The sequence below is a fragment of the Rousettus aegyptiacus genome, unplaced genomic scaffold, assembly GCF_014176215.1.
Source record: "Rousettus aegyptiacus isolate mRouAeg1 unplaced genomic scaffold, mRouAeg1.p scaffold_m13_p_2, whole genome shotgun sequence".
Taxonomy (NCBI): Eukaryota; Metazoa; Chordata; class Mammalia; order Chiroptera; family Pteropodidae; genus Rousettus; species Rousettus aegyptiacus.
Genome location: NW_023416295.1, coordinates 169569511 through 169594237, shown reverse-complemented (window position 1 = coordinate 169594237; position 24727 = coordinate 169569511). Strand labels below are relative to the sequence as shown.

Here is a 24727-nt window from a genome sequence, read left to right as displayed (position 1 = left end):
ACGCGTCCCGGGCTGGGGCCTGCTTTGGAGCACATCCTCCCGGCCTCGAAGGACCTTGTCTCTGCTGCAACTCTGTCTGCGATGTCTGGGGCCACTGAGCACCAGCGCTTCAGCCCTCGTTTTCCAGGGAGCAGACTGAGGCCCAGAGAGACGTACCACGTGCTGCGGTCCCTCAGGGGGTCAGGCGCTGAGCCAGTGCTCGCGTTCTTCCGAAGCCTCCTGTCTTTCCGGGCTGTCCTGATGGTGGGCTTGTGGGGTGTGAGTGAGCAGGGGTAACCTCTGGCTCTGCAGCCGGGCAGGGATGGTCCTCTCCGCCCTGTTCGTGGAGGACTATCAGCCGGGCTGCTCTGAGAACCGGCAGCAGGCTTTCTGGTTGTTCTCAGATTCTTAGGGTCGGGTGGAGGGAACAGGCCATCTGCTGCCTCCATTGTCCCAGAATAGCTGCGGGAAGGAGGGGGAGCAGAGTCAGCAAGGACCAGAATTGGGATGGAGGAAGGAGTCTGGGTTTAACCCTTTGTGTGTCTGTATGGGGAGTATGAAGCTGCCTGCACTCAATGCTAAGGTGACTCACGTGGGCTCCACAGGCAGGGCTGGGAGTAGGGGGCACGGTTGGACCACCCAATATTGGCCTTGCTGTGCTCCTTGGGCAAATGTTATTTCCAGTTTACAGATTAGGAAACTGAGACATGGAGAGAGAGAACGCCCTTAGTCCGGGTCACAGGGCTTAGAGGTGCCAGAGCCAAGATTTGAAGCACCCTGGCCCTGCAGTGGTCATCTCAGCGTGGGACGACTCTGGAGGGTCAGAGCCCCACCAGACCTGGGTCCACCCTCCTTTCCACCTCTGGCTCTCTACCTTCGAGCAGGTGACTTCGCTGTTCGCTAGCCTCACCTGTAGAACAGGTACAGGTGACTTCTACGCAGCATGCTGCGCGGTCTTGAGAGACTGCACAGAGAACCCCTGGTGCAGGTCGCTGTTCAGTGAACACCGCCTTTTTGCCATTCTAAGCTCAGTGCCTCAGCCGTGAAAGTGGGTTGCAGGGGTGCCGGACCGGCCATCGCCCCCACCGTCAGTCCTGGCGCTTTATCACAGCTGCCTCCTCACTGGCCTCCCCTTTGCTCACCACTTCAGCATGCTCGTTTACCCCCAGGGGGTGCCCGAGTTCTCTGCCTACACCAGCTCTTCCCTCGCCCTGTACTGCACCCCTATTTCTGCATGGCTGGATTGAGCTCCAATACCCTCTTCTAGGAAAGTGTCCACCTGAGAGCAGTAGCTGCTGTCACCTCACTGTATGGTAGCTCTCCGCGTAGGTCCAACCTTCAGAGACAGGTCTCTGGTTGGTGCATCTGCTTACTCATGAGTTTGTTTGTGGTCTGCCCCCATCTGGCTGGAGGCTCCATGATCCCAAGGATCATGTTGGTTCTGTTCACGGCAACTCCCTGCGTGGCACATAGTAGATGCTCAGCAGATATTTGTGGGATGAGTAAGAAAATGAGCAAATGGATTTCTCAGATCTTTTCCAGCTCTGTCTGTGCTTGAAGATTCTGTAAAAGGCGCTAAAACCACTGGGTGGCAAGGTGATGGGGAGCTTTATAATGGAAGGATCACGCTGGCGAGACCGATCATCACCCAGAAGGAGAAAATCTGACCTTGGGTGCTCCTGATAAATGCAATAGGAAGAACACAGCAGCACCCAGGAAGTCGGCTTGCCAAAATAATTGACCCCACATAGACCAACCATCTGGGTCTAAATACCTGTTTCCGGAAATAGGTGGGGGTCAGGGTGGGAGGAGAAACAGGAGACCATGTTAAATGACACCATGAGGGATGGACCCACCAAATCAACAATGAGGACAAAGGACCTGGTTTCTTCAAGTAAAATAGCATAAAAAAGGAAGGGAGAAAGGACTGTTAGAGATTAAAAGAGATTTAAGAGTCACAGCAACACAACATAATATATAGACCTTGTTTAGATCCTGGTTCAAATAACCTGGTCCTAGAAAGACATTTTAGAAAAAAACGAGGAAATTTGAACATGGACTTCGTATTAGATGGTATTAAAAGTTGTCAATTTTATCGAGTGTGATAAGAATATTGAGTTTTTCTCGAATGTTCTGATATGTGAGAGACACATTTAAAAATATTTATAGGTGAAATAAAAAACATCTGGAATTTTTTTTTTAAAAAAGATGCTCGAGGGGAGAAGGAAATAAGAATGACAAAATGGAAATGGTTTTTTTGAAAGCTGGCTGATGGCACATGCGGGTTTATTATGCTATTCCCTTTACTTGGATGTGTGTGTGTGAAAATTTCCATAATAAAAAATAAAATTAAATAAAGAGGGCCTGTGGCTATTGCATTTGGCTGGACATGGCCCTCCTCACTTCCCTTTCTCTTTCCCCTGCCCCCTCCTCCACACCCCACATTCGGGCCCAGAGAACATCTGTCTTCGTCAGACACAGCTGTCCCGACTCCACTTCCTGTTCTCTGCAAACACCCAGAGAAAGGAGAGGCAGACCTTGACCGGAAGCTGGCCCCTGCCTGATTCGCACTTGGCCCGTTGCCTGGCCCCGAGGCCCACTCTGATTTCTTCTGGTTCTGAGCACTCATCCCAGCTGTTTTGTAACCCAGGACCACTTTCCTTGGCGCAGTCATTGGACACATTACCGTTCTTCCCAATCATCCATCCAATAAGAATTTACTGCTCCTCTCCTGGAGTGTATGTGTATGTGTGTGTCCCTATGTTAGAGGCTACACAGGGGAATCAGGTGCATGCCCGACCCTCAACGGGGAGTTCGAATCCCAGTCGGGGAAGTATTGAATACATGGCATGTCATGTAACTGATGATTACATGCAACCATGGGGCACAAGGAAAGGACTAAAGTCTGGGGGGTCTTTGGGACAGTGAGGTGATGTTAGATCTGGGTCTTGAGCCATGAGGAAGTCAGAAAGAGCAGAATGCGTCACACACTGCCTTGCAGAGAGGGGATGAAGACCCGAAGGAAAGGTACAGTGTTGTGGTGGTGAGCACTACTGTTTATACAAACCAACTTATCTCACCTTGCGTGATGGAGGTAAAGTGTGTGCCCGGCACAGTGTCCACACAAAACAGAGGGAGTATTTTCCCTCCTTCCCTCCCCACACCTCCTCCTGAATGACTTTATAAATGCTGCTCTCCCCCCCCGCCCAGCAGAGACCCTACGCAATGCATCCGTGTACCTTGCAGTATCTGGAGCCGTGCTGGGCGCAAAGCAGGCACTTCACAAAGATTGTCTACTTAGGTGGGGGAGTCGACCTCTTGTCGGTACCAAGACTCACAGGTGCTTGGTAAAAACGTATTCCAGGGCCCAAACCCAGATCTTCAGAATACAAGTCTCTGAAGAAGAGGGCAGGTAGTTTGTACTTTTTACCTAGCTCCCCAAGAGGCTCTAAGTTGCTGCTAGGTTAGAGAACGAGGTGGGGTTGAAGGGAGTTCAGCACCACGGACAGAAACCCACTGCTGCCTCTACTCTCCTTGCTAGCACTAGCTGGGGCAAGGGTGTTCTGTGTGTGTATGTGTGGCAGGGGCTCATGGTCTCACCCTGATGACGGCTAGGTGGCACCTGTAGCCTCAGTCCTTATGCGATACAGCCCTCGTCTGTGCTTCAGGAGGGAGTCTCAGGACGGCACTGGTCCTGCTGTGGGAGACAGCTCTAACTCTGCACAGGGAGGGGCCGTATAAGAAATACCCCTCCACTTCTTTTTTCAGTTGTAAGTGACCCCCATACTGTGCAAGCAGCAAGGCATGAAGCCTGAGCCGGCGTGAGCAAATTAATCCCCCAAATATGGTGTGAGCACCTACTGTGTTCAAGGACTGTGCCGGTAGCCAAGGGGCGCATAGGGATGAGAGAGATACAGCTGCCGCCCCAAGGAATGTGCAGCTTGTCAAACATGGTTCATTGATTGTTAGAAAGGAGAGCAGCCCTGAAGGTAATGAGACTAGAGTCGGCGAGTGTGTGTACTGGAGAGGCAGCCAGGAGAGTGGAGAGAACAGACCTTTTGCCGCAGAAGCTTCCTGCGTTTGAGACCCGGCTCTGACAGACTGCCTGTGTGGCCTTGTGCATGATGCTTGGGTCTCAGAGCCTCAGTTTCCTGATCTGATAAATGGGCACGGCTACATTTCTCCCTCTGCCCGCCCCCAGGCATTCATAAGGGAAGTGCCCGCTCAACCCAGTGCCCAGGACCCGGCCCAAGCACCCATTCATTTGCTCATAGACTCTATGTCTGAGCCAGGATGGTGCCAGGCACTGTGAACAAGACAGACGAGAACTGGCACCCAAGGGTCTTATATGAGGGGAGTCAGCAGAGGGGCTCTTCCTCTTTCTCCCCATTTCAAGCCTCCCTTGCAGTCAGGGTGGCCATGTGATGAAGTTCTGGCTGATGGGTGTACCCCACATGCAGATCTGGCCCATGAACCCCACATGAGATGATCTCTCTCTGTCCTCATCACTGGCTGGCTAGAGAGGCCTCTGGTTTAGAGGAGAATGGAGCCTGGAGATGGAAGGGGCCCAGGTCGCATAATCTCCTCCCAGCTTCTTCCCTGGGTGGCAGTCTATGCACCAAACAGCAGCAAGGAACACTTAGAACACCTAGACCTAGAAACGAACTGGTGTTCAGTTGAGCCCCTGGGTTTTGGGGTGTTCGTTACAAGGCTTAGCCTACCCTGACTCATACAGGGGGACACATGGGGAAACCATCAAGCTGGAGTTCCAGTGAGTGATGGAGTGATGAGGGAAATACACAGGAAAGAGTGGAGATCTTTGGGGGAGGACACATTGTGGGTTTGTGTTTAAAATCTCCTGAACTTAACTCATAAACCTTCAGCCCCTCAGTGGTTCTGGTCTGAAATTCTCTTGCTTTGACCACATAATTTTCTTCTCAGTCCTCTTGGAACCCCCTCGTGCGTGACATGCAAATCCCTCACACAACCCTTCCACATTCTGGATTTTATTTCAAGGACCCGCTCACCAGGGGTCCTGCTGGGGTGCAAGCCATGCTATGCAGCCCTTGTGACCTTTCTCTATCCCACCCATATCTTTGCTTTCTGGGTAAGGGGCCCTCCGGATGGACAAACGCTCCTGTCTCTCCAGCCCACTTATCCCTCAGCTTCATTCAGTAATCAGGTGAAAGCGTCTTTGTACTTCGAATGATTTTATAGAGGCAGGATACAGACCATGAGAGTGAAAACACCCAATTTACCAGTTGGTTTGTAAGAGACATTCATGTAGTCCAAAGCTGTTTTATTTGCATCTGATTATTCGTAAATTAAATTGCAGTACATTTTAATACATTGCTAATATGCCTACTGTTCTGTTCACCCGCCGCTGCACCACAAACTCCCCTAAAAACTTAGTGGCTTAAAACAGCAACACCACTTATTTTGCTCACAAATCGGCTTACGGGAGAGCTCAGTTTTGTTCCCCTCGGTGTCAGCTGGGGTGGCTCGAGGCTGGGACTCGGATCCTCTCTCTAATGTGTCTGATGTCTTGCTGCCCTCGTTCCCTGTCTCCATGGGGTCTCTGTGGCTGACGCTGCAGGGTAGCCAAACTACCCTGCAATGCTGGCTCGGGCCTTGCAGCCGGGAGAGCGAGGTCGACACCTCTTAGGACCCAGCCTCAGATTCAGGTAGCCTCCCTTCGTTGGAAGCTGGTAACCAAGGCTGGCCTATATTCAAAGAGAGGGGATTTAGACTTCCCACAAGCCCTCCTTTAAAAATTGCACTGTCCATTAAAAAGAAAATTGTGTTAAAACATATTACATAAGATTTTCCATTTGAACTATTTTGAAGTACAATTCCGTGGCATGAATGACATTCGTGATGTTGTGCAAATGCCACCGAACGTTTTCGTCATGTCTGAGCATGACGTTTCCGAGGTCCATCCCCGTGTGGGATGCACCAGGACTCCACTCCTTCCCGCGGCTGCCCACATTGTACGTGTGTCACTTTTCGTTCATCCGTCGATCTACCCACGGCCGCTTGTGTCGCTTCCATCTCTTGGCTCTTGCGCGTAATGCTGCTGTGAACACAAGTGTATAAATATCCGTTTGCATAACGTCTTTCAATTCTTTTGGGACTATACCCAGGGGTGGAATTGCTGGATCACATGGTAATTTTACGTCTAGTTTTTTTCCGATGAACTGCCATACCATTGTCTACAGCCGCTGCGCCATTTAACGCCCCCGCCAGCCGTGTAAGGGTTCCAATTTCTTCACATTCTTGCCAACACATGTCATTTTATTTATTTATTTTTAAAGTACTACTCAGTGAGTGTGGGGTGGTATCTCATCGTGGTTTTGATTTACATTTCCTTAACGATTAGTGATATTGAGCACTTTTTCGTGTAATTATTGGCCATTTGTATATTTCCTTTGGAGAAATGTTTATTCAAGTCCTTTGGCAAGTTTTTAATTGGGTTTTGTTGTTGTTGTTGTTGTTGTTGATGAACTCTTATTCTTTTTTACAGCCATGTAATATTTCAAAGAATAGTTATACAGTTATTTATTAACTAGACCTCTACTGTTCCCAAACATGTGCTGTTCAAACAATGCTACAATAACTTTTCCTGTGCATATGCCATTATGCTCCTGTGTGAGTATACTGGAGGATCAATCTGTAGCAGTAGGACTGGTGGATTAAAGATACTGTCTGATTGCCCTCAAGAGCAGATGTAACGGTTTGTATTCCCTGTAGCCATGTAAGAGAGGAGGGCGCTGGTTGAAAATGAATACACGTGCTTTCCACATTATGCCAAAGATTTCTTGTTCCTCGGGCATGCTAATCGGGCATTTCCTAATACCGATTAAAATATTGGCCTAACACCACACTCTGTTAAAGGATTTGCAACTTAATTGCATTTGTTCATAAGATGGAATTAATATCGAATAACTTGCCATTAACAGAACTAATTTTGACCCTGTGCTATGAAAAGTCTATTCATGTTTTATGTTCTAAAAAATCCGTTTAAAGTTAAAAAAAAAAAAAAGCTGCTACTTGAATACCATTAAACTGATACCAAAAATCCGGCTCAATCTCGGTTTGAATGTTAATCTTCCCAAATAGTACAAAATTTATTTTTATCAATTCTTTCTCAGAAATAGAGACATGAAAATTCATGTTTGGAAATGCTTTTCTCTTATCAATAGTATCAAACAAGACAACGGATCAACTCACATTTTAAATATTAACTCAGCCTGCCCGTTCTAGACTATGTGTGGATTTAGAAGCAGACAGGGTCCCTTACAAACCCCACACCAAACACTCCCTCAACTTTTAATCAAGAAAATAACTGAAAATTGTTATGAGCCAATTAGAATCCAATGAAAATAGATAAACAGATTATAACCACATTAACAAAGTTATATTAATATACATTCATAATTAACTTGTCACGGTTTTCAAGAAGGGGATTTTTTTAGGGGAGAAAAGTCCCATAAATGAAGAACGTACTTGTAAATAAACTCAAGACAGCAAATTTTATATGTTCCACACAGAAAGTAATGTAATATTTATATTAACTGAAAATAAAGACATACGCCAAATAAAGCATGATGTGCAGGGTGACTACGTACGAAATAATCAGTATGTTAAAACCATAGTAAACACACATTAAATTTACACTTGGTGTCAACTTAGAAGCTAGTTTACATAAACATTAGCTCACTTTGCTTTCCTTGTGCACCTTCGAGTTCGTCTAGTCCAAACTTTCACCCGGCAAAGGAATCCCAGGCCACCCAAGACCAGCTTGCTTTCTCCAATGACCCCAGTCTCAGCTGCATTAAGTCCACGCTGCTCCTTACACTGTGCCCAGACTGCATGCTTGTGGCTTTCCCCTCTGGGAGCTGTTCAGGACATACCAGCTTCCTCCTCTGACACTCCACATTCGGAGACACACACCTGACCAGAGATATTTTTTTAAAACTCCTCAGTGGAGTCCATAGTACAGCCAAGTTTGACCTACTGCTCTGTGTAGATCTTCTATAATCATCTCTTCATGCGTTCATTTATTACACTCCCATTTATTGAACACTTTCTATGCTAGGTCCTGAGGCACCTGCATGCTATTTACCTCATGTTTTTCTTTACATCGACCCTTTTTACATAAAGATATTTGTTTTAAAAAGAAACTTCATATCATGGATTTGATGGACCAGATATGTCAAACGCACTTCAAAATAAGTACAAATAAGTTCATCACTATTATCTGAATATGACCTTGCATATTACTAGTGATATTTCCATCACCTTTTAGGAAACTATAAATTCATGTCTTCATTCATCCCCTCATGCCTTGATCCATCCATCCACACTCCCTGAGCCCCTCCGACGGGCCGTGCTGGATGCCGGGCATCCGCCCCTGCCCTCTTGCTTGGTGTCCACTTGCCACCTAGGAGCCGCTTATGCGCCCTGCTGCTGCACAGGGACGGAGCCGTGCCCGCCTTCTCCAGGCCCTCCTGAAGCTCCTTCTCAGGGCTCCACGCGCCCTTGCTCAGCCAGGCAGTTCTGGAGGTGCGCTGCTACCTAGACCCCTGGTTGGAGTCTCAGTGGGCAGTGCAGGTCATCACCACCAGGGGGCAACCCTGCCCCACCGCTGCCTTCACACCCAGGCCCAGGGCCAGGGCAAGGGGAGCCTGGCTGGCAGGTTAGGAGCCCCGCTAGGTTTGGGAAAAGCCTTGTGGGGTAAGGGGGCATGAAAATGGACGCCTTGCACTCCGATTCTAACAAAACCTCCCATTCTCTCGCAGTACATCTCTGTATCAGATTCAGCAAAACGTGACCAGCTGAGGACAGCAGCTTTTCGTTAAATCATCCTGCCATTTGGTGAAGGGCAAGGTCACCCACATGCAGATGCTGAGCCCACCAGCAGCACCATGAGCATGCCTGTGGCCAGATCCTGGACCCGTCCTGTACCTCAACCCTTCGCTGATTCTTTCCAGGGAGAGGAGACAGGCAGGGAACGGGATCGAAGGCCAGAGGGGGCCTCTGCTGGGGCCTGGGGCCGCTCTTCAGCCAGGAAGACCAGTCCACGTGGCTGGGCCTTCTGCAACTGTTCTTCCCCAGCCCCCTGGGCCTCAGTTTGCCCTGTCTCCCTGGGGAGCACGGGTGTGAGAGCTGCTGCAAACAGCAGAGAGCAGGTTTAAACGGAAACCAGACCCTGCGATGGGAGCTGCTACCCTTCCCCCCACCCCTCCCTGCGTTAGACTCTGCAACTCTGTAACCTGTGCGAGGGCGTCTGTACCTCACCAGGCCTTGCTGCAACTGGTAATTAGGTGCGGTGGTGGCTTCTACCTTGCCCTCCAATGACTTTTCTCTAATTGCTCTAATCTGTGTTTTCACACACTTGCTAGAAAACGAGAAGAGCCAACAGCTTCATGGAGGGGAGTGAGCCCCAGAAAGGGGAGGGTTTGGGGCCCAGCGCCCGCTGCAGGTAGCCCCTGTGATATGGGCTGGGGAGACCGCAGAAAAATGGCAGAAAAGCGTTCCTGGGTTCTCACAGCTCCCAGGGCTGGGAGGGGCGTCAATGGAGGAAGGATGGAGAGTGAGGAGACTCTGAGGGGAGGGGCGAGTCCTGGGAAAAGATGGGGGAGGAAAGGGAACCCTGATGGGGTTGGGCTCCAGGGGCTCCCACGGAGGAAGGAAGCTGAGAGCGTCTGGGCGCGGAATGCTTGGGCGGGGGCGGGAATGGGCACGCGGGGCGAGAGCGCCCCGGCAAAGTGGCCCGAGTGTGCCGTCCCTCTCTGCGGCGCCTCCCTTGTTTCTGGGGGTGGCTTTCTCCCTGACGGAATGGCTCTTAGTCGTCTCGCTGGACTTGTCATGCCTTCAGGGGGACAGTTCAGTGTGTGTATGTGTCTAGTGTGTTGTCTCTGACCGTGTGTCCGTGCACCAGTGAGTGCGTGTGTGTGTGTGCGCGCGCGCGTGTGTGAGCGTGTGTGTGTTTGTGTGAAGGAGAGGGCTGTGTGTTGCCACGGCAGCTCTGTTGGATGCAGCTTCCAGCCCTGCAGGATTTCCTCCCCGCACCTTGGGACAGAGGTGGCTGGTGCAGCTGGGGGGCGGGGGCGGGGCTAGCCTAGATAGCGGCTTAAGTCCCTACTGCTGGGGTAAAGCGATTATGGGGTGTGTGTGTGTGTGTGTGTGTGTGTGTGCGCGCGCGCGCGTGCGCAGGCGTGCACGCACATGTGTAGGTGAGTGAGACCGGACCCAGCCTTCAGCGGCTGCAGAATCCTCAACTACCCTGAGAAGGTCCAAAACTTGCCCGTGGCATTGCCCTCCCCGTCCTTGTCTTGGTTCCCTCGCCCTGGCTGACCCGGATGCGAGCATTTGCTCCAAGACGCTGTGCCGCTGAGTTGCTTCTCCTCCTAGGGGTTCTCTGGCTCCAAGGGTGGAATTTCAGTCAGTGTCAGAGGGGAGACAGTTTGGGATGCTGGGAGCTTCCTGGTGCTGCCTGACGACATGGGCAAATTGCGATTCTTGACCTTGTGCTTGACAGATGAATCGCTTATAACCACCACTCATTTTTACTTGCATCAGCCTAAGTGAGAGGAACAGCTCTGGGTTGCTCTTTCTGGCGCCAGGAGACTCTACACAGGGTTAATTATAATAAAAGCCGTGAGTGTGAAGTCAGCGGGCGAAATGTGCCAAAACTGGTGAGTAAATTCAGTTTCCTCTAACAGATAATGAGGAAATGAAGGTCTCACCGTGATCACAACAGCTGATCCTTAATAACCCCTCCTGAGCACCTGGCGCAGCTCTAAGCTCTTCCCAGGTCAGCTCCCATAATCCTTCCAGCCACCCCAGGGTGCCCGTTTTACAGATTAAGAAACTAAGGCACCAAGAGGATAAAGAATTTGTCCCGAGATGACACAGTTAGTGGAGCAGCGATTTGGTGCCCCTCGTCGAGGTCTCAGCCACCGTGCCGTGTGTTGTAGGACAGCCCCGGACGGTGGTCATGGGCTGCAGGAGAATCACAAAGCTTAGTTGTGCCTGAGAGCTTCTCACCAAAGACTCATTTGCATGTTGCAAGGGCAGAGGAGGAGTTTAAAGGAGACTCCCCCCCCTCCCGCTCCCCCACGCAGCCGGTGTTCCTTTTGCTGGCTTGTTTGCCCTTTGTAACTGTTATCTGGCTGCCCCTTTATCTCTGCAGCGGGCAGGCCACCCGGGCCAGGGCTTTGCTGCCCCCACGGCACTTGTGTCAACAGCTCCAGCCGCAGATCCGCATGGAGCACCGTTGACATTGGGCTGTGGCCCCACTCCAGGCCAAGCCAAGGCTGACTCACAGTTTGCTGGGAGCTGGGATTTGAATGCTGGTCTGTCTGGCAACCGGATCTCTGACGGGGAGGCAGAGAGGCAGGAAGGCTGGGGGTGCATCTGTAACATGGGGATGAGAGGGGTGGGGGTTGCACAGTAATACTGCCTCACAGGCCTTCGCCTGTCAGTTAGGGATCGCTTCTCATCGCTAAGAGACTGGAGGTAATGGTAGCTTAATGCAGACTGAGGCTTCTCTCTCTCTTACATGAAGGAAGCCAGGAGGTAGGCATCCGGAGCTGGCGGGGGCCTCAAGAGAGGGACCCAGGCTCCTTCTCTTTAGTCCCACCAACCTTAGCATATGGCTTCCACCCTGAAGGTCACCTCACGCTCCAATATGGCTGCTGGATTTCCATAATCACTTCTACTTTCTGGGGGTGGGGCTGGGTGGGGACTGACAAGCCAGGTGTTCCCCTCTATCCTACTTAACGGCCGATGCTCATCCCTAATTGGCCTCTCCTAGCTGCAAGGGAGTCTAAGAAATGGAATCTTTAGGCTGGGCACGTCGCCACGTGAGTGTTTGTTACTAAGGTATGTGGGAGGCAGGATATTTTAAGGGTCTCTGTCAGAGAGTACAGTAGAGTCCTGTGTACTCCAAAGGGAAGCCTGTCTCGCTTTCCAGGCCCTGTGACTATTTCAGACCAAGCAGCCAGAGCGGGTGAGGGAGAGAGCCCCCCTCCAGCGGCTTGTAGTTTGGGCTTTAATTTTTCCCTTAGCATCTCGTAGCAGTTCTAGCCCTGGGGAAGGAGGTTCTGCTGGACAACCATGGGGGGCTAGGGGGAGAGAGAACAAAGCATGGGCTCTGTGCCTGCAGACACGTTCCAGAAGGAATCGTGATGACGGCGGTGATGGTGCAGCTTGGCACTGAGTTGGGAGGTTCAAGGTGCTCTCCTGGGAGGGGGGGATACTGGCGGGCTGGAGTCCTGAGCATGCAGGTGGCCAGCAGATGGTGGCCCATCTGAGAAGACTCCCTGACACTCTCCTGCAGGCCCATTCCAATATTGGATGTTACCAGTACTTTAAATTTTGGCCATTCCTGTGGGTGTGAATGGTAGGCGACAGTGACTTCAGTCATCATATTTCTGATTGTCGCTAATGTTGAATGCCTTTTCATGTGCATATAAGTCATTTTGATATTCTCTTTTGTGAAGTGCTGGTTCCTGTCTTCTGCCTATTTAAAAAAATTGTGTGCTTTTTTCTTGGCGATTTCTAGGAATTCTTTGCATATGCTGGATACTCATCCTATGTCAGATATATGTATTGAAATATCTTTTTTTTGCATCTGTGGATTGGCTTCTCTTTCTCTTAATGGTGTCTTTTGCTGGACATAAATTCTCAATTTGAGTGAAACCCAATTTACCATTTTTTCTTCTTTTACGCTTCATGTTTTTTGTGCCCAGTGTAAGAAAGCTTCGCCTCCCAAAGCACAGTCTTTGTGACGCATGACTCGACCTGGCCTCACCCCACCTGGCTGCTCTTTGCCTCCTCAGCTTCTGTCAGAAATGCCGCCCTAGAGCAGAGGTGAGGAAGGTAGAGATGGGATGAGCTGCAGCGAAGTTAAAGCCGGGATTACCAGCCTCCTCCCCAGGACGCCAGATCCCACCCCCACCCTCTTGCTTTCCCTGTGTGGATTTGGGTTTATGCTGGGCTGCAAGATTAAAGCCAAAGAGATTAAAAGATTACCTTTGGCTGGGAAGGCAAATTCTGACTCTTTGCTCCTGGAGGGGGGGGGTAGGGGGGTGGGGGGTGGGTGGGGGGGGTGGGGGGGTGGGAAGGAGGGTGGGTGGTGGTAGTGATGGAGCCACCTCTAGCTCCAGGGCCCTCCCCTTCCTGTTGGGAGCCCAGGCCTGGGTCACCCTCATTGCCTGTGGCCTTGAGCACTCTCTCACCTCTCGGGGCCTCAGTTCCCAAGGACAGAGTGGGCAGGGGAGCCGAGCTGGAGAGTGAGTGCCAACCTGGGCTTCGCTGGGTTCTCAAAAGTGCGGATTCCGAACCCCAGACCAGCAGTTCCAGCATCAGCTGGTGGCACGTGTTAGAAACGCGAACTTCAGGCCTCTCCCTGGACCCAGTGAGGGCGAGGGTGGGTGGTGGGGCTGCCCGCCTTCTAGGTTTTAACTGTCCTCAGGAAATTCAGATGCACACAAATGTCTGGGCACCAGCCACCAGAGCTTTTAATTCTGGTAACGAGTGCTGATTTTTGGAGCATTTAACTGTGCTTACCAGTGACTCTTCTAAAGAGTATGTATCCCTTCACTTAATGATGCACATATAATTACTCTGTCTACTCTATGCAGAAGGAAACGAAGTCACAGAGAAGCGAAGCGGCTTGCCCAGGGTCACACAGCTACCACGTGGCCCAGCCTGGATTTGGATGTGGGGGAGGCTGGCTCCAGAGGCCGAGTCACTGACCACTGCACTATATGGTTTTGAGTTCTCAGTGCTGTGCACACTGGACCTTTGGCAAAGCCCACGGCTTTCGTCATGGCTTCAGGGGTGGTGACTGTAAGACTGACAGGCCCTGGAGCCCTTGACTCTCCAGGTTCTTTCCCGGCTTCGCCCAGAGCTCCATCCACAGGGGGCGCCTTCCCACTTTCTCTTCCCACCTCCTGGAGAAGTAGCTGATGGGCTGAGGCTGAGGGATGCTGAGAGCTGACCCCGGACGCACAGTCGGAGGACCAAGAGACAGAGACCCACAGCGCTCCATGTCTCAGAAGTTCGTTTATGTCTCGGTTCAGTTCCTCATTCAGTATTTAGCGATCCCATCCGGAGAGGAGTAGAGGCTGGCAGGAAGCCAGAAGCAGAGAGAAGGAAGAGAGGGGAAGAGACGACCTGTCCATTAATTTTATGACTCTCCTTGCCTGTCCCCTCCTGCCGCTAGGGATGGTGAAAAACCCCAACCCTAATGCTGGAAAGTGATCGAGAAACAGCCAAGGCTGAGAGGAAGGGGCTGATTTATGGGGAGCAGGAGTGAGTGTGCCAGAGGCAGGAGAGAGCAATTCATCAGAGCTCCCTAGGACAGCAGAGCGGGCCAGTGCCCAGTTCCACTGCCTGGGCCCCGGAAGCCCGGGCCCCACCGGGCCACCTGGACTCCCCTGCTCTCCGCCAGGTCACCCAGGGCCCTGCCCTCGGCGGGGACTAGGGCCATGCCCAGGGCCCCAGCATCCCCATGCTCCCCACTTCTCCTCCCTACTTCCCTTGGGCCTGCAGCCTCTTTGAAACTTTGAGTGAGGGTGGGGTTTGGAGCACAGACCCCTGGCTGCAATCCTGGGCAAATCCCTTCTCTGAGTCTCAGTTTCTTCATCTGTGAAATGAGGGCCTCGGCCCCGTGGTGCTGGCCTCGCAGGGTCTGTGTGGAGCTGAAGCGATGTGACAGTAAGCGGCAAAGCTCTGTCAAGAGGGAGGCTGGAAAGAGGGACTCGCCTCCTGCTGCTGTATCTCTGGGCAGGTGCTGAGCTCTGTGTGCCGGGGACGGGAGCTGCTGTGTGCCGGTGTGCCCACCTGTGCACCTACATGGTGGGGCTAAAGCTGCAGCTGCATGGGTGGTACAAATACGCATGTGTGTGCATGTGTGGGCACACGTGTGTACACGTCTGTGCACGTGCACCGACAGCTTGGGCTGCAGCTCCCCTGTAATCCCTCCACCCCTGCCGGCTCGGGGGGACCCCTCTGGGACGGCAGTGGGGGTGTGACTGGGTGCTCATGCCCAGACCTCATCCAGCTGGTTATTTATTGATTAATTCTGCTGCCAGCTGATGGATGCCAAGCCTGTGCCGGGCGCAGGCCCTGGGCTGATTTACATAATTAAAAACCATCAGTAACAGAGCCAGGCCTCACCCGCCAAATGCTTCCTCTAGCGTGACAACAGGCTGAGCCTCCCTCCTCCACCCCTCCGCCCTCCCCCCCGTACCCCAAGGCTTCCTCACCTCCCTGACCCCTCGCTCCCCTGTCCTGTCCTGTGTTGGCCCACCCACCTGGGCTGCTCCTGGGCCGTGATGCAGAGATTGTGGTGTTCGGGGATTCTCGAGTCACTGACTCGGAGATTCTATTAGTTGATGGTTCTAAGGTTCTTTGATGGAGAGTCTCAGATTATAAGATTCAGCTGTGATCCTCTGAGTATGTGATTTTTCAAGAGTCTATTACTCTATGTGACAACGGGGAAAAATATTTGCTCTCAGCAGTTCTGCCTGCTCTCAGGGAGGCGGGGCTGCTCTCAGAGGGCCAGGCAGTCTGTGGAGGCTGCGTGGCGTGGCGGGGGACGTGGTGGGTGTGTCAGTCACTGCTTTGCAGAAGGAGGGGGAATTCGTCACTGCAGAGGGCTGAGGCTGGGGGCGGCCATGGCAGGATTCTGGGCAGGAGGAAGGAGGACCTAGGGAAAGCAGGGGAGGGCTGGAGGGAGAGATCCTCGGTGGCGTCCTGGCCACTAGGAGGGACTTCGGAAAGTATCAGATCCTGTGGCGCGTGTGATATCAGCCCCCTGGCCTGAGTCACCTTCTGTGTCCTCAGAAGGGGCTCTCACATTTAGAGAGGCAGTTTTGGGTGATGAGGTGATTTGGGCTTCTCCACTTGGAGCTGTGTGACCTTGGGGAAGTGGCCCAACCTCTCTGAGCTGCAGTTACCTGCTCGCCTGTAAAATGGGGGTTCTTATAAAGACTAACGTTAATCGGTGTAAAGTCCTTAGAATGCAGCCAGCACCTGCTGAACCCCGAATGAACAGGGGCTGTTAGGTGGGGGTGGGGTTTTTGGAGAGATCTCCATCAGCTGCATAGACGTGGTGAGGATGGACACACAGGAGGGCCAGGCCTTCCTACCTCAGTACGCCAGCTCCCAGTGGGCACAGTGCTCAGAGGACATTTCTTGAATGAATGAATGAATGAATGAATGAATGAACGAACGAATGATCCTCTCTCCTCTCGGCCCTTCCCAAACATGGCGCCGGCCCCAGCCAGCTGGCCGCCAGTTCAGGCAGGGTGCCCGGGACACGTGGCTTCTCTCAGGCGGGACCCCGGGCCCCGCTCTCTTCTCCTCCCCCTGTCCCATCCCTGCGTCTTCGGCTCTGTCCCACAGCCCGGCTCTGCTGCTCAGCAGGACTTCTTACCCCTGCCCAGCCCCGTCCCCTGCAGCCAGCTTTCCTCTGAAGAAGCTGTGGTTTGGGGAAGACATAGCCGACTGAGGCCGCCCCGCCACTCCGGCCTGGAGTGCACTCACAGGCCCTGTCCCGCAGCGACAAGCATCTCAGTCCTCTAATCCAAGAACCTCAGAAAACCCCCAGGGGAACCTTGCTCTGACCAACCACCTGTGACATCTCGAATTATACAATGGCACAAGGTGCCCAGGTGAACCACCGATCGTAGGCCAATTAAGAAAAGCTTTGTCATAACTCAAAAAAATCTAAATGAAATATGTTTAAAATTAATGATAGAACGTAAGATGGTGCAGCTGCTGTGGAAACAGATTGGCAGTTTTTTAAAAGATTAAATACAGAATTACCATATGAGCTTGCGATTCCACTCCTGGGTACATACCCGAAGGAGTTTGAAAGTATCCTGAAAGCAGAGACTCAGATGTCTTGTATACGAACGTTCACAGCAGCATTATTCATGATAGCCAAAAGGTGGCAACAACCCAAATGTCCATCAACCGATGAATGGACCAACAAAATACAAAAGATATGCAAACCTGTGAAACAAACACATGCAATGAGGTATTACGCGGTCTTATAAAAGGAATAAAATTCTGCTCACATGCTGCCATATGGATGAACCTCGAAGACACTGTGCTAAGTGAAAGGGACCAGACACAACACGACAAATCTTTCATGATTCCACTTATATGAGGTACTTAGAAGAGTCAAATTCAGAGAGACAGAGAAAGTAGAATAGAAATTCCCAGAGGCAGAGAGAGTGGAGGAACAGGGAGTTAGTGTTTAATGGGGACGGAATTTCAGTACATTTTAAAATGGTACATTTTGTTATGCACGTTTTATCACAATAATAAAAAAAAAAAAGGCTTCCTTTCATCGAGAGAGAGGATTGTGTTTTTTATTGTTCACCGCTGATCGTCCAGGGCCCTGTGTTCCTGGCACATAGTAGGCCCGCGATCATTGCTTGCCAGGCGGACGAATGGGCCAGGCCCCGCTATCTGGCCCGGTGACAAGCTAGCTTGTCCAGCAGCACGTGGTTTCCAGCCAGGCAGCTGCTTTTCTTTCAGTGTTAGTTTCGCCGAGCCAAACAACCCATCACTCGGCCACAGGTTGTTGGGGATGGGGACCAGGGCCCGGTTCCGGGCTTTGCCGATCGGACACGGCCCCTGAGGCGACGAGGAAGCGATTTCTCACGGAAGCCTCCTTCTATCGCCCATCAGAAGAAAAGCTGCCACGGGCAGCGCGCTGGAGGGCTGGGAAGTCGCGGGGGACAAACAGCCCGCTTGGTTCCGTTCCACACGAGAGAGGATTAGGCTTCCTTCTCGGTGGCGTCCGCTCTTGGAAGTGGCTTTAATATGCTCACTGCTGTGTCATTGATTTCTCCCCCTGAGCAGTGGAGAAAATCATCAAGTGCCGGTACAGAGTCAGGCTCTTGGGGATGAAGAAATGTGCCCCATGGTTTGGTCTTCCAAGACCCTGGTACCTTTTCATCAGCTGTGAAAATGAATTTAGCCCCAATGCAACAGAATCCGATTATTCAAGGTGCTGACTGCGGAGACAAGCGATGTTGCTTAAAAGCAAAGGGGTGGCTTTCCCCGGTGCTATTGTGTCCTAGAGAAAGACTTTTAATCTTGTCCTTCATTTAAAAAAAATTTGACGTGCACCTTCGTTCGACAGTGAGAGTGGCCCAGGTCGGAAAAGCAGATCTTTATTTGGCGCATTTCTTCTGACAGCTGCCCCAAAGAAGTCCACTCAGTGGCCTTGGTTCGATCGCACCAATCTCAGGTTCTCCTGGTGCTGAGTGAAGATCAGGAGTCACGCTGCTGCCTGCCAGCTGCTCACCGTGACTCGTGCTGAGTGCTGGCATTCCCGAGCGGATGCCTCCGTCCACGGAGCTGTGGCTGTGCCCTTCCTTGCAGCCCACGCGGTGGCCAAAAGGTAGTCCTGATCTCTGTGTCCCTTTCCGGTCTGCATCGTGGCTCACAAAGTCATCAGCTTAACCAAGACTGTCCTCCCCTCAAGCCTCGATGTTGCGTAATGAACGGGACCGAAGTCAATTGTGGGGCACGTTTCCTCGTATATGTGCAGATCGGGCTGCCGGTGATGGAAAAAAAAAATCCAACTACAAGTGCTCTAATTAATACAGGCGCATTCCTGAGTATATAGGTCTGTCTGCTACAACAAAAGCCAAAATAACGGTGATTTAAATAAGATGGAAGTTTATTTTCTTTCTCGTGTAACAGTCTGAGCATAATGTGACCAGTGCTGATAGGCTGCAGCTTTTTAATTTTATCTCCTACCTTCCTTAACCCGTAGGTGGCTCTGCCGTCTGGTTTCAGATGGCTGCTCCAGGTCCTGCCATTGCATTCCCATTCCAACCTAGGGAAGGGCTGAAAAACAAAGGAGAGGTACACATCTTTCCTTTTGAGGGCATGAATAAGGAATCGCATAACTTGTCTCTGCTCTCATTTCTTTGGCCAGAATGCAGTCATATGGCCACACCTATCCCAGCATGGTAAGCTGGGAAATGTTGTCTTTATCTGGTTAGCTATGTATTTGGGAAAAACTTTTATGTTTTTGTCAAATAAGAGGACAGTGGATATTTGGGGGACAATTAACAGTTTCTTTATTAATTCAACGGATAGTGTCGAATAACCTGCCACCCCTACGCCCCACCCGTGATAGTAAAGATGGAGCAGTGAATGAGACAACAAACATTCTCACGGAGCTTACTCTCAGATGAAAAGAGAGGGTTTCAAGGAGGAGGGAGTGGTTGGTTGTGTCTAATGTGACTGACAGGTCAAGTCAGAGGTGAGGTGAGAACCTGGTGACCTTGACAAGGAGTAGGAGAGGAACAAGGACCACCTGGAGGGGCCTGATGGAGAAGATTTGGGGTGAGCGAATACAGATAGGTCTTTGGGTATTTTTTCTTTTTACAAAGGAAAAGAGAGATAAGGGAATGTGAAGTCTACAGATTTTAAAGGTGAGGAAATATCATTACGTGTGTGCTGCTGGGAATGATCCTGGAGAAGGGAAAATGAAAATGAGGATGTGGGAGCGAGAGGGGGAATGCAGGAGGAGCATCCTCGGGGAGGTGGGGCGGGGCGGTCCTAGGGTATCATGGAATATCGGCCTTGTGGAGTGTGGGAGTTGGCAGGGGCTCTTCTCCTTGTTCTGCTTCTTCGATGACTGCGGAAACAAAGCTATCGATGGCTTGGGTAAAAATGAGGAGGAGAGATCGGAGGTCTGGGGACAGAGGAGATGGTACATGCCTGCCACTGTTTTCCTCATGTGACAAGAAGCCTTGATGAGGGACAAGATGGCTGCCACAGTTAGCCTCAGCATTATGTCAGCATTCCGAGTGGGACAAAGAGGGAAGAAAGTTGGGGTCCACCAGGTGTGCCTGACTTCTTTTAAAAGGAAAGGTAAAGCTTTCTTAGAAACCCTCTGGCTAGTTCCTGTTTAGATCCTATTGGTCAGAACTGGGTCACATGGCTAACCCTAGCTGCAAGGGAGGCTGAGAAGTCAGGAAAAGGATTCTCAAGACTGGCTGAGAGCAGGGCACATTGCCTCACTGAATGCAGCCAGGGTTCAGCTAAGAGAAAGAAAGGGGCTTTCCTGCCACACACTCCCATACGGGTGCCAAAGTCTGAGATGCCATGACCTCTTCTGGTTTTGTGCATCTGTAAAGGGCAATATTGGCCAGCACACCTGTGTGATAATTCTTGATCTTCTACATCATTGGCCATTAATTTCATGGACTCTCCCACCCACTCCCAATAGTATTATTGGATAAAAAATAAAATAATTTTGCCAATTGCTTAACTGCTTTCTCCGACTTGTCATTTACTGTGTGTCTGGCTGGCTTTATAAATGTCCTGGCAATAGAATGGTTTGTACCTGGTTTTTCTATGAGGCCAGCCACCTCGAATAATACCTCTCTCTGTACTTTTGGTCTCTTCTCTGCCTTTAGTGATGGAAGTCATCAATTTTGTGTTGAAAAGCTTTATTTTGTGCTGTTCTAGAAACACTCCATTGGTTCCCAGAGCAATGCCTTGATTGTTTTGTGGGGAAAAAGATGTGGAAACTTCAAAGGCTCCTGGCCAGCACCAGACGACCTGACATGAGAGACCCCACACTGGTCACAGAGATGACGCAACTCCATTTTCAGGTATTTAGGGTTGTACTTTCTATTTTTGCTTTTCTTCTTTGCTTCTATAAAATCATACTTCTCCGAACCAGTACATTCCACAGGCAAATCAAGTCCTATTCACTATTTATGGTTATGCTTTATTCTGAATTACAGAATTTTTGTTAATATTTCCATCCCGACTTTAGTGTTTCGACCAACCATTTTGCATCGTCCGTTTCTGTTCTTGGGGGCTATAACACGTCCGAGGGCTTACTGTGTGCCAGGCATTATTCTAAGTGCTTGATGTATATTATAGCAGATTTAAAACATGCTCCCAAGGTGTTGACACTCCTCCTGTTAAGAGGTGGCTTTGGCTTTAATCTGGGCTGGACTTAGTAGATCGCTGATCACTGATAGAAGGCAGCGGAAGCGATGTTTTGTGATTTCCAAGGCCAGGTACGAAAAGGCCATGTAATTTCTACCTGTTTCTCCTGGGATGCTCATTCTGGGGGAAGCCAGCCTCCACGTTAAAAGCCCATTTCCCCTGATTCTGCCATGTTGGAAGCAGGCACTTCATTCACCAGCTCCAGCAGAGCCAACAACCTACAGTGGGCGACAAATGCCAGCCATGCGAGTGAGCCATCTCGGATGTCCAGCGCAGCCCGGCCGAGCACGCAGACGAACGCGGCTCCATTTGGCATCTGACTCCGCCCGCATGAGAAGCCCAAGTGAGAACTGCTCGGTCGAATCCTTCCAGAATTCCTGACCCGCAGAACTGTGAACAGAACAAGATGGCTGTGTACGTGTTCTGTTTGTTTTGTTTTGCACCACTAGAATTTTTAAGCAGCAATAGTAACCAGAACATTTAGAACTCATTTGGTCTCGGTTTTTCAGATGAAGAAATTGAGCCCCAGAGAGATTAAGCAACTGGTACATGTTTTCATGGCAGAGATAAGAGATGAGTGCAGGCAAGCTGATTCTAATATTCTGCCTCTTGACAGTAAGGGGGAGGGAAAAAAAGCGAATTTAACAAACAAGCAGTAATGCACAAAATATAAAAATGTGTCAGGCTGGCTAACAGCTCCCTGTCAAGGGGAAGGAAGTGCCTTTGGACCCCCCTATTGGAGATGGATCGATGGCCTTTGGAGCCCACGACAGTTTTAAGAACTGTGTGATTATGGCAAAAATCACAATTAATTTTACATTTCAAATTGGCAAAATGAAAGCGAATGAAATTCTCCTGACCTTTCTTGTTTCCTCTAAAACCTCAAAACTGCTCAGGGATGTCAGGGTTTTGAGACAGCATGAGGGAAGTCCTAACCCCTGGACTCTGCATCTGAGACACAGGAGCTCGGAAGCTTCCTGGCCAAATATATATATCTATATATATTAGAGCCATAAAATTAAAGGACATCAAATGTAACCATTGAAAGCATCTCATTCAACCTTCCACCCAGGGCAAGACAAGGAGAAGCCATGTGAGAGCAAAGTAACCGCTCGATACAGCGCCCTGAGCAGCATCGACAGGCAGCTTGTGATTAATGGCCGAGGAGCTGTAGAGAAAATCTGGCAATCATGTCACAGGGTGAAGGTGGTCACTGCGGGATGGGGACTGGGCCGGCTTCATGGGCACGTGACTTGTGCGGTCTCTCAGGGCCCCCCGCCTTGAACAACCCCATACTTGGTTTAATGCTCTGCATTGCTGTCTTGAAATTCTTAATAACTTTTGAACGGGGAAAGGGGAGGGGCGTCTCACATTTTCATTTTGCTCTGGGTCCCACCAAGTATATAGCTGGTCCCGGCTGGGGAGGTCTGAGAGCCGGCTCTGTAATGAGTATTTCAGGCAGGTGAGGAGGGCGGGCAAAGCCTGGGGGCTAGAAAGCCCCAAGTCGGCTCGGGAAGCAGTCACTTGCCCAAGACCACCTGGTTCGGAAGTGGTAGCCCAAGGGCTGAACCCAGGCTCGTCGAACTCCAGGGCTCGTGATCTTCAACACTCTGCTGTCCTGTCTCCTGGGACAGACTCGCACCCGAGCTGGCCTGATTTTTCCTACAATTGCAGCCTTCTCTTCCAGGGAGACTTCTCGGATTGTTCTGGCCCAATCATGCTCGTCATTCCCTCCTTCCTTCAGCCTTCCTACCCAGCTGAGCCACGGTCCTTGCTCCGGCCTGTCTCCTTTTTCTCCCCCTCCTGGCTAGAGTCTGTTGTGGCTTTCGAGCCCCCAGGGCAATCCTGGCAGGGCCTTGCTCCCCTAGAACAAGTCTTGGGCTAAGTCCTCTCGCTGCAGCCCTCATGCAGTTTCTACGAGCAGCCTTTCACACGTCCGCATTCCTAAGTGGGCTCCTGCACCATTGTCCCTGCCTAAAATGCCAAGGAACTGTGGGTTAGTGGGAGGCAGACGGGCCTGGTCCGCATTCTGTCCCAAAACTCACTCTAGCACAAGCAGCTTAGCCTTTCCAGCCTCTGTTTCCCGATCTGTAAAGTGAGAGATGACCCTGCCTCAACCAAATGACCAAGGTTAACATCGCTAATCATGTGGCCGTCATGTGCCCCCCACCCCCGAGGTGCAAATGACAAGGGTACCACACCTCCGTGCTCTGCTCCCCCACCCGTGAACCAGACCAGTCATGAGAAAGCGTCCGATAACCAAAAATGAGGGACATGCTGCAAAATACCTGACCGGTCCCCTTCACCACTGCCAAGGTCATGAGAAGCAGGGAACGAGTGAGAAACCTTCACAGGCCAGAGGAGACCGAGGAGACGGCATGACTAGGTGCAGTGTGGCGTGCTGGGTGGAATCCTGGAACAGAAAAAGGACATTAGTGCAAAAGCGAGGGACTGTGGATGAAGCCTGAAGTTTAGAGAATAGGAATGTCCCAGTGCTAATTTCTTAATTTTGACAAATGTATCTTGGTTACGTAAGATGGTAACATCAGGGGAAGCTGGGTGCTATCTTTGCATTTTTTAATAAATCTAAAGTTATTACAAAATTTATTACAAGACGAGCAAAGCCTGCAGTGCTGCCGTAGCTTCCGTCTGCCCAGGGTCTCTCTCCCATCCTTCTGCTGACAGGCCTCCTTCCGGCCACAAGAGGGGCGCGCGCAGTGGGGCGGCACTTGACCCAGGCTGGACCGTTTCTCTGCCGTCATGGCTCTTGTCACAGTGACTGGTCTGAGGGATAGCATGTGACCCATGCTGGGCCAATCAGAGTCCTTCCCTAGAGTTGTTTAGATTGAAAGTGGAAGAAGTACTTCTAGTCTTGCAGTGACTCTGTAAGCCTGGGGCCGTGGGTGCTCCTGACTCCGCTGCTGTGGGCACGGCAGCCCGAGAGAACTAAGCGAGAGAGAGAGAGAGAGAGAGGTGGGCTGATGGCATTCAAGATGGCTCCTCCTCCTTCCCATCTTCCTCCGGCAGACCCTCCCCACCCTGCCCTGTTGTGGGAGCCAATACATCCTCTTCTGAGTTTAAGCCAGTTCAAACTGGGCTCGTGTCGGGTTTCTGTCACTTGTGACCACAAGTCCTGACTGATAACATCCTCTCAAGTTGTGAGGATTCAGTGGCATTTGCATATAACCTAACACGGGGTAGCCATCTGTAAATGGTGACAGATATTGTTATCTTCTCCAAGAAGTCCGGGCCCTGCCCTGAACTCTGGCCTGCTGCGCTGTGACCCTGATGCCTGCTTTGTTCCCCGTCCTGGCTCCCACACAGCCCAACACAATGTTGGGCTTCCTGGCTTCACACACCCCCACTTGGCTTCACCTGCCTTCCCACCTCCAGGCCCTGGTCTGGGCCTCCTCCTCTTGGTGCTGAGAGCTGAGTTGGCAGCCATGGGCTCTGCTCTGGGAAGGGCACAGAGTGGGGGAGAACTCAGCCTCTGGCAGACAACTCCCTTCTCAGAAATGGGGGGAAAAAGACCCAACACTGGCCTGGCCAGACCCAGCAACATTGAGGTGCAGCGGGGTGTTTGGGATGCCGAGGTGTGTCTAGTGCTCGTTCTGAGAGTGAAATGTTGGGGCTGTGGAGACCGGGTTCCACGGGCCCCAAATGTGAGGCGGGCGGGGAGCAGGAGACGTGCGGCGAGGTTTGAGAGTAACCACAGGCCAAACAATCAGAAGGA

At 51.2% G+C, this 24727-nt stretch overlaps 1 protein-coding gene and 1 long non-coding RNA gene across 6 annotated transcripts in view; one reads left to right on the top strand and one right to left on the bottom strand.

Moving 5' to 3' along the window:
* Positions 1-21468, top strand: part of MFNG (MFNG O-fucosylpeptide 3-beta-N-acetylglucosaminyltransferase) — a 35629-nt gene extending 14161 nt beyond the window's left edge. The window contains exons 8-9 of one of the 5 annotated variants that reach the window (XR_001599067.2): positions 20503-20648; positions 21178-21468. Coding sequence is in view for 4 of the 5 variants with exons in the window: in XM_016161717.2 (XP_016017203.1) it covers positions 1511-1646 (136 nt within the window). In the remaining variant the exon portion in view is untranslated. Of the gene's footprint in view, positions 1-663; positions 2338-2434; positions 6290-8780; positions 9575-20502; positions 20649-21177 lie in introns of those variants that run through there. The other 4 variants (XM_016161721.2, XM_016161718.2, XM_016161717.2 and 1 more) reach the window with 4 other exon arrangements.
* LOC118613782 lies at positions 21300-23710 on the bottom strand. The gene is made up of 3 exons (XR_004955856.1): positions 23606-23710; positions 23283-23407; positions 21300-21384 (listed from the first exon to the last, which is right to left on the bottom strand). It is a non-coding gene; the product is annotated as an uncharacterized LOC118613782 (long non-coding RNA).
* Between the last annotated feature and the right edge of the window lie 1017 nt (positions 23711-24727).